This window comes from Arvicanthis niloticus, chromosome 7 (genome assembly GCF_011762505.2).
Source record: "Arvicanthis niloticus isolate mArvNil1 chromosome 7, mArvNil1.pat.X, whole genome shotgun sequence".
In the NCBI taxonomy this organism is placed as follows: domain Eukaryota; kingdom Metazoa; phylum Chordata; class Mammalia; order Rodentia; family Muridae; genus Arvicanthis; species Arvicanthis niloticus.
This window is the reverse complement of record NC_047664.1, coordinates 39,838,779-39,855,192: the sequence shown is the minus strand read 5'-3', so window position 1 is coordinate 39,855,192 and position 16,414 is coordinate 39,838,779. Positions and strand designations below refer to the sequence as shown.

Genomic DNA, 16,414 nt, shown 5'->3' with positions numbered 1-16,414 from the left:
ATTTTTATGTGTATAAATGTTTTGTTTGCATGTATGTATGTATGTATGTATGTATGTATGTATGTATACTTGCCTAGTACTCAAAGAAGTCAGAGGAGGTCATTAGACATCCTGGAACCTGAGTCTCAGATGGTTGTGAGCTATCATATAGATACTGGGAATTAAACCCAGGTCCTTTTCAAGAGCAGTCAGTAGTCTTGACCACTAAGCCATCTCTCCAGCCTCAGAATTTTTTTTTTTTGATGGTGGTGGTGGGGCTTGTTTGTGAATTTGTTTTTTTGTTTTTGAGACTGGGTCTCACTATGTAGCCCTGGTTGTCTAGGAACTCACTATGTAGATCAGGCTGCCCTCAAGTTCACAGAAATCACCTCCCCCTGCCTCTGGCGTGCTGTTATTAAAGGCATGTACCACCATGCCCAGCATGGCAAGTTATTTTTGAGGAGAGGCAGCATACTCTGTGACAGAAGTGGGAACAAGAGAGAAACTGATCATCTGTCCTGCCATCTGTCCATCTACCTATCTATCCACACACCCACCCACTGACCTATCTACCTATCCACACACCCACCCACTGATCTACCTACCTATCCACACACCCACCCACTGACCTACCTACCTATCCATACACCCACCCACTGATCTACCTACCTATCCACACACCCACCCACTGATCTACCTACCTATCCACACACCCACCCACTGATCTACCTACCTATCCACACACCCACCCACTGATCTACCTACCTATCCACACACCCACCCACTGATCTACCTACCTATCTACATACCCACCCACTGATCTACCTACCTATCCAGACACCCACCCACTGATCTACTACCTACCTATCCACACACCCACCCACTGATCTACCTACCTATCCACACACCCACCCACTGATCTACTACCTACCTATCCACACACCCACCCACTGATCTACCTACTTATCCACACACCCACCCACTGATCTACCTACCTACCTATCCACACACCCACCCACTGATCTACCTACCTACCTATCCACACACCCACCCACTGATCTACCTACCTACCTATCCACACACCCACCCACTGATCTACTACCTACCTATCCACACACCCACCCACCCACTGATCTACTACCTACCTATCCACACACCCACCCACTGATCTGCCTACCTGCCCCCTCATGGATCCATCTAGGTATCCATTTATCTATTCATCTATTATCTGTTCCTCTATTTATTCAACTATATATCCATTCATCAACCCATCCACCTACCTAATATCCATCTACCCACTCACCATCCACCCATTCACCCCATGCATCTATCCATCAATACATCCACCTATCCATATATCCTTCCATCCATCTATTCATCCTTCCATCTATCTATTCATCCTTTCATCCATCCATCCTTCCATCCATCCATCCATCCATCCTTCCATCCATCCATACTTCCATCCATCCATCCATCCATCCATCCATCCTTCCATCCATCCATCCATCCATCCTTCCATCCATCCATCCTTCCATCCATCCATCCATCCTTCCATCCATCCATCCATCCATCCATCCACCCACCCATGCATCCATCTTTCTACTCATCTCTCCACCAGCTCTCCATCTATACACTCATTTGTCTACTCATCCATCTGCCCATTAACTCACTCATCTATGCCTCATATCCCTTTCTGAGCAGCAGGAAACATCTACAGAAACATAACCCTGCTCTCAGAGAACACACAAACTAGGAGGGGGAAGACACAGACAGAACACACAGAGGAAGATACATAAAGGATGAACATAAAGTCGACTATGTGGTTGTGAGAGAGAACTGAGTAGCTTGCAGTTCAAAATCATCAAAGGAGAGCAGATGAGGGTTTTAGAGAATCACTCAGGTGAGACTTGAAATCAAGAGTCATAATGGTGATAGACAGAGTGATACTTTTTTTGTATTTATGTTTTAGGTTGTTTGGAGGATTTTGTTGGTGGTGATGGTTTTGTTTTGATTTTAGTTTCTTTGAGTCATGGTTTGATTCTATAGCCCATACCAGCTTGAAACTCATTCTGTAGTGTTGATGTTGGCCTCAAATTCATGATCCAACCATGCAGCCTTCTAAGAGCTGAGGTTATAGTTACAAATATGTATCTCTACCCCTAGCTTGTCTTTGAAAGATAAGATAGCACCCATTTCCAGGTATAACAGGGTCAAGGGAGGGCCCAAATGTTGAGGATATAAGAGGTCGTGGTTGGTGTCTCACTGCTGTGAACAGACACCATGACCAAGGCAACTCTTATAAAGACAACATTTAATTGGGGCTGGCTTACAGATTCAGAGGTTCAGTCCATTATCATCAAGATGGGAGCATGACAGCATCCAGGCAGGCATGGTGGCAGGCAGAGTTCTACATCTTCATTTGAAGACTGCTAGCAGAATACTGGCTTCCAGGCAGCTAGGATGAGGGTCTTAAAGCCCACCCACAGTGACACACCTACTCCAACAGGGCCACACCTTCTAATAGTGCCACTCCCTGGGCCATGGTACCCTTTTCACTGTGGGTTCTCAAAGGCTCCCAGCCCTCCATCCTCTCATACCCTCCCCCTTCAGAACTGCTACAGCATTCACAGCCTACAGCACTCCTGGGAAGGATGCAGGCAGTGTCTCCAGCCATACCTGGAGTGTGTCTGGAGCCAGGTCAAGATGAACCTCTGTCCCTCTGTCCTCTGGGGCCTTCATGCATTGCTAGGCTTGTTACAGTTACACTAATCTGGACACATAAGCAAGGCCGGTGCATTAAACACTGACAGCCACACAGCTGGCAGCCTGTGCTTCTGGAGAAGATAGACGACTAGGGACTGGCTTCACATTTTTATCTGAAACAACTGGAGAAAGTAAATGAAGCAACTACCCTTAAGATCTCAGACAATTGGGAGATAGCATCAGGTGGATCTCTGAGCGTTCAAGGCAAGCCTGGTCTATATAGTTGAGTTCCAGGGCTACTGAGTAAGAGCCTGTTTCATCTAAACAAACAAACAAACAAACAAAGCCAAAAACAACAACAAAAATTGCGGAAAAACAAACAACCCAAGCAAACCAGCAGGGTTCCAGACATTCTGAAGCCTTTCTGTGGAAACGTAAGATACAGCTTAAATATTAAAAAAGAAAGAAAGAAAAAGAAAAAAAAAAAGCACCAACTCCCCTATTCTTGTCTTCCATGTCCCTCCCCATTGGAGACCCTTTCGGGTCATCGTCACCAGATGACTCTTCTGCCTGTCCCTCCTGGGCCCGAATTGTGTTGGTGCCTGTACCAAGCCCCTGGATTCCTGGAGCATCAGGCTGTCTCTAGGCCAGGCCACGCCCCCAACAGGCAGGCTGTGCCTCATTTTGTCCATTGGATTTTCTCCAGGGCTACAGGTGGAAAGAGACTCCGCAGGTGCACAAAGCCTTTCAAACAGAAACCGCGCGGAGGGGAAATGTCTAGGATGTGTCCTAAGGACAGAGCTTCATCTTAACCGGTCTCCAGTCTTATGGCAGCCGCACTCCAGGTATGGGCTGGAGCCAGGCTGCTCCGGTGTTTAATGGCAAAACCATCTCCCGCCGCGCTTCTTGCATGATTGCGAGGAGTGGGGCGGTGCGTAAGTGCGCAGATGAGACCCAGTGGCCCCAGTTCGGCCGCAGGTCCCGGCTTTCCCAGCTTCGTCTCCTTAGGCCCAGAAACCCGGCTGGCGAGGCCCAGCGTGAAAATGCCTTGGGATCAGTGCTCTGTGCTGGCGGTGGGCAGGGCGGAGCCAGAGACCGAAAGTGGGCAGTCCTATGGGCTGGACGGGATCGGATTGGGAAGGGAGGCGGGTCCTGGAAGGGACCTTTGGTGGGTGGGGCTCCAGGTGGGCGGTCCTACAGGATTCAGGCCTGTCAGTCTGCTGGCTCTGCAGAGAAAGATGGCGCCTCGAAAAGAGAGTGTCTCTACGCTGCCCCGGCTCCAGCTGCTAGTGTTGTTGTTGCTGCCGCTGCTGCTTGTGCCCCAGCCTATAGCAGGCCATAGCGGCAAGTACTCGCGGGAGAAGAACGAGCCCGAGATGGCCGCCAAGCGCGAGTCCGGGGAGGAGTTCCGCATGGAGAAGCTGAACCAGCTATGGGAGAAGGCCAAGCGGGTGAGTGGGGCCAGGGAGACGCGCGGGGATGGGGGTGAGGAGCTGCGTGTGAGCGAAGGAGAGCAGGGCCCTGATTAAGAGGCCAGCATAGCCGCTGGGATGGGGGATGGCCTACCCTTTGTACTGTCTCCCTTTTAATGTCAGGTGGGCCACCTTGACCTCACTTGTAATAAGAGACCCAAAAGCCCCAAAGAAACTTGGTGCTGGTTGTAAGGGGCTGTGGTTGCCTTTAGTGCAATTGGCGACCCTAAAGGATGAGTGATACCCACCCTTCCTAGCTCTGCCCAAAAAGCCAATTTTACAAAGAGCCAACTATTCAGATGGAGATAGCCAGGTGCTTTCTACGTGGGGTCTGGCTTGCAAGTCTTTCCTTTATCTGTATTTACTCCTATGGAAAGAAGAAAAACAGGTGACCTGAGATGAGACAGTACAGAGACAGCAGAAGCCACAGTTGCTCCTGGAGCTGGTTAATTTGTGTAAAGCATTTCCCTAGGCGATTGGGATCCCTTAGTATAGGTAAACACTACACCAGACCTGGGGAATGCTGAAATTGGATTTAGCAACTATGCTAATCTCTCTTCCTTTTGAAATGGAGATATCCAGAGCCTGAGGGCTGGCCTGGGACTAGGCTAGTACTTGGGCTTTTGTTTAGGTATTTATTCATAAACAGTGTCTGAACCACAGTATCTTAGCCCTCCTGTTTAAACATTCCTGAGTTTGGGAGGAGAGTAAATAATTTGCAAACTAAGAGTGAGTTTTAAAAGAAAACCTTGGAGAACTTTGGCCCTGGAGGATTAGGATGGATGGTTGAGAAGCTGGCTTCTGGGGAAGGAGAGTGGTACCTCACAGTCAGCCCCACAGCTTAGTGCCCAGCCAGTGTCTTTAAGAGGCTGCTGCAAGAGGGGACAGTGTGCAGTGTCGAGCCGAGCCTACAAAGGTTTGGGACAGCCCTGTGGCCTGGAAAAGCAGTTCAGCTTTCTGGAGAACGGGGCCAGGCGCACAGCTGTGAGTGGACATGTGGGGAGCTTGCTGTCCCGACAGCTGTCTCCATGTGCCCACTGTGATGAATGTGCTTCACCTGGGATTACCCAATAAAACGAGGATGGGGCCATAAAGACATTGCAGATACCTTCAAAGACTGTGTTGGGGAAGTATAGTCTGGTGTCCATAGATCCTGGGATCTCTTTTGCTTAGAAGGTAGCCCCAAGTCCTCCACATGCACGTCCAGGTGACTTTTGACCTCACTCTGTGCCTTTGTGGTCCCTGGGTCCTCGGACATATGCACTGATCTGTGGCAACATCACATCATATTTCTCCTAGTTGTTCATAGTTCCATGTCACTGTTAAGATGCTGCTCTCTTCATCCTAAGCCTTGGGCTGCATGTCCTTCCAGCTCTCTAGCCCTAAAAAGTTCTGCAGGGGATGTGTGTTCAGTTTTTTCTGCTGACTGGAGGGACAGTCTTCCAGTGCCTTCCCTTATAGGATGTCTCTTGTCTCTACTTCCTCCACTTCCAAGGAGCCTAGGCCTTGAGGACACAGGTTGAGTTTTGCTGCTTTTCCTTCTATACTGGGTCCTACCTGCTAAGTCACCTCAGCTCAGGGGGAGAACTCCAAGTTCTTATCTTTCATGTAAACATGTAAACATTTGGGATGGGCCTTCTGCCCTTGGGGTGAAGTAGTTATCAGTGCTATCAGCTCCTACCCCTATTGCCTTAGGTAGATAAGGTGTTCACTTAGGCCTTCCCTGGGTTGTAGCCTCCTGGGGGTTCTCACGGGGAAGTTTTATCCTTGTAGTTTATCACATATGAGGCTGAAGAAAAAGTGAGGCAGAGCTCTTCTCCTCACCCCATTCCCAGTCCATCTTTGGAAGAGCTGGGGTCTGTCTTGATACTCCAGGGAATGCAGTCGGGTATGGGAGAGCTCTGCAAAGGCCTGGAACCCACCTCTGTCTTGTGAGATTGGGCAATTTGAGATTGGGGCGGGGGTGGCATTGCTTCATGCCAATCTAACCCTTCATGCCCTGGCTCTGGCATTACTCGGTTCCTGGTTCATAGACAAGCTTAGGTTATGATCTGTGAGCCATTCAGTGGGGGACTTGGGGCATGTCTGTTCTGACTCAGCGATTTGACATGCCTGGTGTGTTGCAACTCTCCTTGGAGTTGGGGTATGGAAACCTCCCCAGGCTACCACATACTCTCAGAGACCCAGTTTTTGTCTCTTAGACAAAGTGTATTCAGATTACAGGAGCTGATTTCTCAGGTTTCCTGGGAGCACAGTCCTTCTGACTGACTGATTTTAAGACAGGATCTCTCTGTGGTAGTATGCCTACTATGTACAAGGCCCAGGATCTGGTTCTAGTACCTCAAAAAAAAAAAAAAAAAAAGTTGTTTTAAGATTGTATTGGCAAGTTTTCTGTACATTCATCCTTCTACTATACGGTCATTCTTTCTTTCCCCACTTCTTGTAAAAATCACTCATTTCTTCACCAAGTCCAGCCCTTCCTGGTTTATCCGTTACCTGGTTCATAGCTCTGGGTGTCAGAGTGGGAAAGCTGTGGTGCCCTGCCGCAGGAGGCTGCTCACAGTCCTTGACTTCTTCCTGATCTTGGGATTTCCAGACCTTGACTCAGCTGTGTCTCTGGCTGGGCTTCTGACATAGGGTGTCAGTCTTTGAAGTCCTTATGTGTCTTCTGAGTGACTTCCAGCCCTGCCCACTCTGAACTCTCGGTTCCCCCTCCTCCAGGTCAGTCTTGTTGCCCATGGTCTGTCACACAGTGGCTTATCTCATGTCACTTCTTTCTTCTTGGGCAGCTTCATCTGTCTCCCGTGAGGCTGGCTGAGCTACATTCTGACCTGAAGATACAGGAAAGGGATGAACTCAACTGGAAGAAGCTGAAGGTGGAAGGCTTAGACGAGGATGGCGAGAAAGAAGCAAAACTGGTCCACAACCTCAATGGTACCTTCCTATGCTCATGGCGGGTGCAGCCACCAGCCCCCAGGCCGAGTTGAGGGAGGGGGACATGTGAAAGCAAGTACACATCTGTGAAGTGGCTCATCTGAGGACAGATGCCCCAGGTCATGGTTAAAAGCTCCTGTGCTGCTTTATGAATGTTGGGAGGAAGTCAGGGCTAGGAACTTGGTACACGCCCAGGCGACCAAAGGGTCTGGAGCTGTTTGGCCAGGAAGAAGATAGGATGCTGTCAGCCAGATGAGGAAGTAGGTCTGATCTCAGAATGGACGGCTGGCAAGGCGGTTGTGAGCATTTCCTTGTGTGGACAGTGAAGATGGGCAGACTCACAAGCCCTATGCATTGTGCAGACTTAATGCACACATGGATCCTTAGGTCTAGAGGACCGGTGTGTGCTCCACTTGGATTCTCCTCCCATCCTCCTCACCCCCTCAGCGCACAGTTAGGCATTGATAGGAAGAGTTGGGCTCATCGTGTGCTGCCCTGTGGCATTCGGGACATAGCCCATAGACTGGTTACCAACCCTTCTGCATGACCTGGGCAGTGGGGTTCTATCCCAGCTCTGCCATCCCCTGGCTGACCAGTGGCACATTTGACCCCCATCACGACCACACCCCCCACTCCTTGTGCTAACACACTGTTTTCCACCCCGCCTCTCATGCTAGTCCCAAACTGAGGGTAGTGCCCCCATGAGGTACCACTGGCATACAGGGTGGGTGATGGGTGTTAATGTTGGCAATTGAACTGTAGCCAGGGTTCATACAGGCAGCTTCCTCAGAACTAGGCCTCAGTGCTAAGGTCTCTGCTATGACAGGAGGTGCCCTGTATAGAGTCCCTTCCACAGGCTTGATGCTGAATGTGGAGTTGGTCCCCCAGGAGAGGAGGCCAGCTCTGCGGAGATAGAGTTGGGCTCAGAAACAGAGGAATTCAGAAGGCCAAGAGGAGAACTAGTGACCAACATCTCCTGGCTAGCCCGTGTCCTGGGTGGGGTTTAGCTTCTTCCAGCTTGACAGAGTCTGGCCCACATAGAGCAAGGTTTTCTGTTTGGGTGATGCTTCCTCTTCACGGGTGCTGGTGGCCTGGCAGCAGACCTAACAGGATTAGGTGCTGACGTGTGAAGTTGACCCTTCTAAGCACTTGGTGGCGCTCTTGCTGCTGGAGATGAGTGCTTATGGTTGCTGGCCACCTTCTAGGTATGATCCATGTGGGTCTTCTCTTCACTGCTCAAGTCATTGTCAGTACTGGCCCCACATCTGGGGGACCAAAATTCAGAGTCTAGACCCAGAACCTGGGTGTAAGAAGCAGATCATGTGAAGGGTTGGGCCCCCTAGCTATAACCAGCTCTACCCTGAGCCAGGCCAGATCCTTAAAGGGCTAGTCATGGGAGCTGCCTCATCTAGACCCTCAGCTCCTGTGCAAAACCTCACATGAACTCAGTCCTATGGGGCAGCTGTTCAAGGACGTGCATCCCCCGGCTGCCTCAGTCCCCATGCTGGGTCCGGATCCTGCAGGGAACTGTGAGATGCTCCAGCTCCCTGGAATCCCATTTCATACAGACCTTAGCACTCCAGGATTCAGATGTTGCTCAGGCTTAACTCGAACAGTCTTGAGCAATTTGCCTGTGGGCCTGAGTCTGATGGAGCTTGTGTTCCCCTCTTCCCAACCCCTCCTCCTACCCTGGCCCAGCTCAGGCATCAGGGATACCCAGATTGGGGGTGACAGTGACAGCTCTTTTCCATGGTAGCAAGCAATGAGCAGGCTTGGGCTGGGCAGCAAAGCTGCAGAGGCAGTGCCAGGCCCTGGCTGTGAGGCTAAGAGGTATCTGAGCGTACTGATTGTACTGTGTTGCCCAGGCTGCTCCCCAACTCAAGCATTCCTCCTGCTTAAGTCTCCCAAGTGTCATAGATTATAGACTCAAGCCACTGCCCACTTTAAAATAGCTTTGTAAGATCTGAATTAGATGTCATGGAGTCCAGATCAACTCATAGTGTATGCACCCACGCCGCTTACTCACAGATACTTCCTGACCAGTCAGTAAAAGTGGCTTTCTGTGGTCATCAGGAATGCTATAGACCAGTCTGGGAACACATGTAGGGCAGTAAGAATGTGCCTCTCATCACATCCCAACTCCAGGAGGTGGAGGGGGCTTCAAGCTACCAGGCAGAATGAGGCACCATTGTTCTTAGGCCTGGGGAAAGGGTAGACAGGTGCAATGTGAGCAGCAGGGACACACTTGCAGGGTCGGCTATGACTGAAAGCAGAGCCCATCAAAAGGAACAGCGTGGGGAAGCTGCACTGTGAGTCATGTATCTCCTGATCCACTAGGGCATGGAGGTCACAATGCCATGTGGAACTGCTCAGTGAGAGTTGTTGGATGAAAGTCCCAAGAACATTCTGGGGATCTGTGGGTCACCAGCTTAGAGATGACAAAGTAGCACAACAGAAATTCTGTACCCTTTCTAGAGAAGACAGGGTCACAGGTGAGGGACAGATCCCCAGCAGCTAAGCAGAATTTAGTCCTAGGAGTCTCTCTGCACTTAAGAGCAGAGATCAAGCAAGCCCTCTCACCAAGCAGGCATGGGTGCTGCACGTGGTATGCAAGTTCCATGGTAGCCTGGCTGGCAGGGGCATGGAAGTTACAGGACAGTCATTATTGAAGTCAGGTGGCAGATTTGCCCATTATGTGTTGGTGACAAAAGGTGCCAAGACCTCCAGAGTGGAAGGGCTGTGGGCATGCATAGAGCCTGGACATCTCAGAGGCTAGGTGCCTATTGGCCAGCCTTTCCTAGCCATCACCCTGACACCCAGGTCAGTCCTGGTTTGTTGTTATTGTTATTTTGTTTTTGTTTTTTGCTGAGGCTTGGCAGGTGCCAGAAATGGAAGCATCAAGATACGGTCCAAACATCGTCCCACTCTCTCTGCCTGTGAGCTCCTGATTCAGGAAGGCTCAAGCAGGGAGCATCTGTGGTAGAACCCAGGATGCCTTGCAAGTCCCAGGCCTTGAGCACCTGGTGCATATCCTCCCCAGATCTTGTGTGACCACTTGGGGGAGTGAAAGGAATCTTCTAGAAAAGGAGAAGCAGACTCTTAGAGGCTCCTGTGTCAGCTCCTGCTTATTAAGGGAGACAGTGTCCAATAAAAATCAAATGCCCTGTCTCTAGTCATTCTGGCCAGGTACGGACTGGATGGGAGAAAGAACACCCAGATGGTGCACAGCAACGCACTCAATGAAGACACCCAGGATGAGCTGGGGGACCCCAGGCTGGAAAAGCTGTGGCACAAGGTACCACTTGCCATTTTCCCCTTTATCTTCTAAAACTTGAGCCGACCTGTGGAGAGCTACGATGTAGGGCTGGGAGCTGAGGGGTGGGGGAGTGGGGGTAGGGTGGGGCTCTGTCTCTGCTGTCATCTTGCTGCGTCTTCTATACCAACTCAAGCTGCTGGCTTCACTGAGAGACATGATCTGTGTACATATTCTCCTTCTGTGAAGTCTGAGCATCCTGGTTGGTTATGCTTGCTCAGCAGAGCTGCTCCTGGCTGTCAGGACTGCAGCCTTAGATGTGCTCTTCACAGTGTGTGGACAAATCACACAGATGTCAGGTCAGGTAGCTGTATTTATTTTGTCTGGCCTGTGGGCCTGCTTCTGGGATTAGGAAAGGGGCCCTCAGCTGTATAACAGATGTTGGTGTGGGCTCTTGATACCATGATTGGGCAGGTAGGCAATGCTGGGTCTGCCCATCTTTGCTTTGTGGTGCAGACCTAAGCAGAGAGCACAGGTGTGTGGGGTGGGCACTGGGATATGGCAGGGGTTCAGTGCCACAGGCTCGATTGGTCCAACTCCTGGGATAGCCTGTCTAGGTTACACTGATCTGGTCCCTGCTGGACCATTGAGATGGCCCTGCTGTTCTTGATGTGTACACAGCCAGAAGAGTTGAGCAGATGTAGGCACCTTCCTCAGAGTCCTTCCCTTCCCTTTTCTGGCCAGCCCTGTCAAATCTGGGGACATCAAGGAAAAGAGACACTGCCCATTAGGAGCTTCCAGATTGATTTTTCTTTTCCTGGTGCACACACCTAGTAGAGGGGCACCGGGCTTGCAGGGGATGAGAACAGCCCCAAGCTCTTTGCCCTGGAACAAGGATGCAGCTGATAGGCACCTGACCTCCCTGGGATGTGCTGATGATGGGACAGACATGGTCAGCCTAGGCTATTTCCTCTTAGGCAAAGACATCAGGGAAATTCTCCAGTGAAGAATTGGACAAGCTGTGGCGAGAGTTTCTGCACTACAAAGAGAAGATCCACGAGTACAATGTGCTGCTTGACACACTGAGCAGAGCTGAAGGTCCGTCCACCCATGTCCACGTGCTCTGGGCACGGTAGAACATGGTTGCCTGGGGTTGTGGGGAGGAAAGGGGGACACTTTTCTTGTGTTTCTACCCATGTTCTATATCAGTTGTGTTATGTCAATACAGCTATACAGATTGCTTGCTTCTGGGGTGACTGAGGTGGCCTGATGTAGCAGGCCACCACTCTAAGCCAGCCACCTTGAGTTCTGAGTAGTATGCCTTTGCCAAGTAGGGGGCCTGAGAAAGAGCCATTAGGGACCATGGAGGCCCCTGGGGCAAGCCTTTGGGTACAGATGCCGAGACATCCACTCTTAGATGTTTGTTTGAGAAAGCACATCCATCAGCTAGCTCTGAGGGCTGCAGTATGGCCTGTGGATGGCATTGGGGCCATCTTGGCCACTAGGATGCCAGTTCTTGTCAAACATTCTGTGTCTTGTTCCACAGAAGGGTATGAGAACCTTCTCAGTCCCTCCGACATGACTCACATCAAGAGTGACACCCTGACCAGCAAGCACAGTGAGCTGAAGGACAGACTGCGTAGTATCAACCAGGGCCTAGACCGTCTGAGGAAGGTCAGCCACCAGGGCTATGGCTCCACCACTGGTAAGCCCTGGGGACAGGTGCATGGGCCCAGGAGTACCTAGGAGACTTGTCACATTCAGTCATTGTCTGTGTTAAAGAATGGCCTGTCCTGGACCCCACTTCCTAGAGCTGAAATATAAATGTCTGGGCCAGGAACTGGAGAGATGGCTCAGTGATTCAGAGTACTGACCTGTTGCAGAGGACCCGGGTTCTATCCCCAGCACCCACATAGCAGCTCACAACTATCTGTAACTCCAATCCCGGGTGATCCAGTGCCCTCTAATGGGCTCCATGGGCACCATATGCCTGTGGTACACAGACATACATGCAGACAAAACATTCATGCTCACAAAATAAAGGTTAATTTTAAAAAAATGTTCTGGGCCGGCCATCAGCCCTGTCACCAAAATTATTTTGAAGTGGTAGCAGAGTGGCCCTCCATCCAGGCTGTCTTTCAGCCTTAGTAATCTGGCGCAGGACTGTCTCTGGATCCCCTTCATAGTGGGGGCCGGCTTCGCCATTGATTCCATGCTGGCCAATGGCCCTTGTATCAAGCAGTATGGCAGCTTCTGCTGCAGTGACAACCCCACCCTCGCAGGACTTACAAGAGTGCTAGGGCCAGGCTTGCTGTCCATCCCTGGGGCTCCAGGTGGTGGCATAGTGGGGGTTTGGGAGTGATGGTGCCTAGTTTTCTGTCCAGCAATAGACAAAGTCCTACAGGCACAGCCTTAGACAGCATGGCCCCGTGCAGAACCTCCTTCTGGGAAGCACCTCCAGGCATGGTGTGCTCTTGTGGGTCTGGGCTTGAGGACTGCTATGGAGTCATTGTTCCCTCTCCAGAGACTGCTTGCTATAGAGATGGCCAATCTTTCTCATAGGCCAGCTCTGAGGACTAACTGTTGTTGGGTTAATGGGGTCATACAAGGGAGTCTGGCCGTGGTCAATGTGTTGGGTGTCACCTCTTTCTCTAACCACTATCCTGCCCTCCATGGGTCATCTCCTAGGGAGCTGCATCCAAACAGTCCCTTGGCTTCGCCCACTGGCCTACCTGTGGAAATATAGGCTAACTCCTACATTCTCTGGAAAACCAGGGGCCCTGTGGACAGCAGGATTTTCTGCTGTGGCTCAGGGGTGGCCAGAGGCCAGGGAACCTTGCTGGATGGCTCTCCATTTACCCCAGTCTAGGGATCATGGGAGCCAAAATGTGAATGGGCAGACCTCAGCCTTGACTTGGTGCCAGCCCTCCCCAGTACCCAGCTGGATCTTCACGGTCCTGTCACACTGCTGCTCTAACTCACACCCACCTTGAGACAGCCAGGAGCAAGGCTGATGGCAGCCCTGGGCAGGGGTAACAGGTGATTCTGAGTCCAGAGGATGTGACACCTTCACTGCCGCAGCCAGGTTTCAATCGAGCTGCATCTAAGCGGTGCTATGAGTACAGACCAGGTACTTAGTGCTCCCAAGATGCAACACACACCATTCCCTCGGGATGACAGGCCACCTGGCCCCAGCACCAAGGTGTGTCCTGACATGCTACCTACCCAGACAGACAGCCCTTGCTCTCCTGCAGAGTTTGAAGAACCCCGAGTGATAGATCTGTGGGACCTGGCTCAGTCTGCCAACTTCACCGAGAAGGAACTGGAGTCATTCAGGGTAAGAGAAGTCTCAGTGTGCAGCATGGTGGGGTGGTCTGCCTGCTCTGAGCTGTGAGCTGCTGAGATGGGTGTATGGCCACATACCTGGCCAGGTGTGCAGTGCGGGCAGAGCTCCAGGAAGCTGATGGGTGGAATATCTTCTGAACAGGATGGTTGAGAGTTCCTTGCTGTTTAGGGTAGGATAGGACATGCTTGGGACTTGTATAGTTTGGGGTCCTCAAGTTTTCTAAGGCTTCTCCAGTGTGTCTGTGCCCAAGAAGTTCCAGAGGTGGTGTTTCTGGAGGCCACCACTGACCTCCCAGTGATCATTGGATCCATGAGGTAAAAGGGAGCAGGCAGGTTCCAGCAGCAGGCAGCCTGTGAGAAGCAAAGGAGCCCTCAGGGGCAGTGAGGTAGACATGAAACCATCCTCATGGGGGTTTAGCTTTTGTGGCCCTGGGAAGAGACCTTAGATCCCAGAATCTCGCCTGCTTTAGTCATGGTCTCCTGAAGGTGGAAGATGGGGTGTGCACCTGGAGTCAGTGGGAAAGGTGTTTAGGGATGGGAGTTCAAAGGTCTCTGCTGCTACCAGGTTCTGGTGGACAATCCCCGTTTAGAGAATCTTAGCAGTGAGTGTGTCAGCTCTCAAGTGTGCAGCCCGAGAGCTGCTGAGGGGTCAGGACCATCTCTGAATAAGAGACAGGCACCTCGCTGGGACTCTGTATTGGAGGAGAGTAAGTTCCTGATGCCTCGTAGGAGGAGCTCAAACACTTCGAGGCCAAAATTGAAAAGCACAACCACTACCAGAAGCAGCTGGAGATTTCCCATCAGAAGCTGAAGCATGTGGAGAGCATCGGTGACCCCGAGCACATCAGCCGCAACAAGGAGAAGTATGTGCTGCTGGAGGAGAAGACCAAGGAGCTGGGCTACAAGGTGGGCACGGCGTCCTTGCACCCAGTCCTGATCACCCTTCCCTTGGGTCTTAGATACATGGTCTGCTGACTCAGGGAAACACAAATGCAGTCCATTGGAACTGTGAGTGGGCGGGTACTCAGCGTGGGAGATGCCTATAGACAACATGTAAGATGTACATGCCTATAGACATGTAAGGCATTGTAGCATCCAGGGAGCCTCTGGACAGGGAGCTGTTTCCTGGCCTGCTGAGGTGTGGGCTTTAATCCCAGGATGGCCACACTGGGATGTGACACAGGTGGCCTGCAGAGGCAGTGGGGCAGTGGAGCCCTTTAGAAAACAACCTCTCAGCCAGGTGGTGGTGGCGCACGCCTTTAATCCCAGCACTTGGGAGGCAGAGGCAGGCAGAGGCAGGCAGATTTCTGAGTTCAGGGACAGCCAGGGCTACACAGAGAAACCCTGTCTTGAAAAACCAAAAAAAAAAAAAAAAAAGAAAAGAAAAGAAAATAGAAAACAACCTCTGGGTTGGTTGAAGCAGAACTGAACAAGCAAAGGCACGCCAGCTGTATGACCATACACACGCTGGGAAGCCCTGAGGACCCGCATGCCTTGCCTCTGGAAGGATCTGGGGGCTGTAGCCAGCGTACAGGAGATTCCCTCCTGCACCTTCTCAAGTTGAGCACAGAGTGTTAACTATGCAAAAAATCAAAACTCTGAGAAGCAGAGTAGTACATAGAACAGCAGGAGCCTAAATCCATGGGGCTCAAAAGCCATTGGCGAAATTACCATAGGATTTGGGAGTTTTCACAGCACTAAAATTCAAGCACATTCTTGGCTGCCTCCTGGCCACCAAGAGACTTGTTGCAATGAGGGGCCGTATGAATCTGGACAATAAACTAGGGGTGCCAGGACCACATGGTGTGCTTTGAGACCTGCCAACTACTGACATCAAACCACAGGTCTCATATGAAGGGTAGTGCTAGCAGCTGTCACTTTGAGAGAACTCATTAAAGCCACAGATCAAACCCAGTCCAGGTCTGATAGGCTAGTACGGCTCTTTGTACCCTTGTGGTATTAAGGGGTCAGAAGTGGAGTTCTCTGTGACCCCCTTCAGGCATCCACCATTGTGAGGACGGTCACCGTCTTCATGAGCCACCATAGGGTCTCTACAGTGTCATTGTCTTTTGGGGTGATCTGCTTCTGGCTGTTTTTCTAGCTTTCCTTCGGTTTTTGAGTCTGCACTAAGCTCTATCCTTACTCATGACATGCTCTGGGTGGCTGGGGGGGAGCGGGGGGAGACGAGCCAGAGGGTTTGGTACTGGGTAGCTGTGGGGGGGGAGATGAACCAGAGGGTTTGGTACTGATTTTCAGCTGTCTCCTGTGATCTCTTGACAGCAGGCTTGCCATGGTGTCCCCCACTGACAGATCTCCTCTTACACAGGTGAAGAAGCATCTGCAGGACCTGTCCAGTAGGGTCTCCAGGGCTCGGCACAATGAGCTCTGAGGGCCAGAAGCCACCAGCAGCAGCCTAGAGAGGTTCTTGAAGACACCGGGAGCTGTCAGCATGTCATTGGCTTACATAGACCCGTAGTGACTGGTGTGGCTGACCAGAGTGGTGAAAGGATCCTTTGAAATACCAGTCTGATCCTGCAGAGGCTGGCAAGGACTTCTTTTCTTTCAAACAAGTATAGCTGCCATCACCCTGGTTGAAGGCCTTGGGTGTAGCTACCAGTGAGATATGACTGGCCTCCATGCTGCAGAGAAACAGTTTACATTGAAATTACATACATCTGCCACTGGAAATGTTATGTACAGAGTCCTGAAATATATGGCAGGGTTTTGA

At 51.1% G+C, this 16,414-nt stretch overlaps 1 protein-coding gene across 1 annotated transcript; it reads left to right on the top strand.

The window, feature by feature from the left end:
- The first annotated feature begins 3,882 nt into the window (after nt 1-3,882).
- Lrpap1 (LDL receptor related protein associated protein 1) lies at nt 3,883-16,414 on the top strand. The gene is made up of 8 exons (XM_034508689.3): nt 3,883-4,133; nt 6,944-7,088; nt 10,262-10,383; nt 11,319-11,439; nt 11,888-12,046; nt 13,596-13,678; nt 14,416-14,592; nt 16,013-16,414. Exons 1-8 carry the CDS (start codon nt 3,921-3,923, stop codon nt 16,073-16,075), a joined length of 1,083 nt encoding a protein of 360 aa, XP_034364580.1. The 5' UTR covers nt 3,883-3,920; the 3' UTR covers nt 16,076-16,414.

Coding starts and splice junctions, on each gene's coding strand:
- Lrpap1 (XM_034508689.3), top strand. CDS start 3,921: ATGGCGCCTCGAAAAGAGAGTGTCTCTACGCTGCCCCGGCTCCAGCTG. Junction 4,134..6,943: donor TATGGGAGAAGGCCAAGCGG/GTGAGTGGGGCC, acceptor CTTCTTGGGCAG/CTTCATCTGTCTCCCGTGAG. Junction 11,440..11,887: donor CACACTGAGCAGAGCTGAAG/GTCCGTCCACCC, acceptor CTTGTTCCACAG/AAGGGTATGAGAACCTTCTC.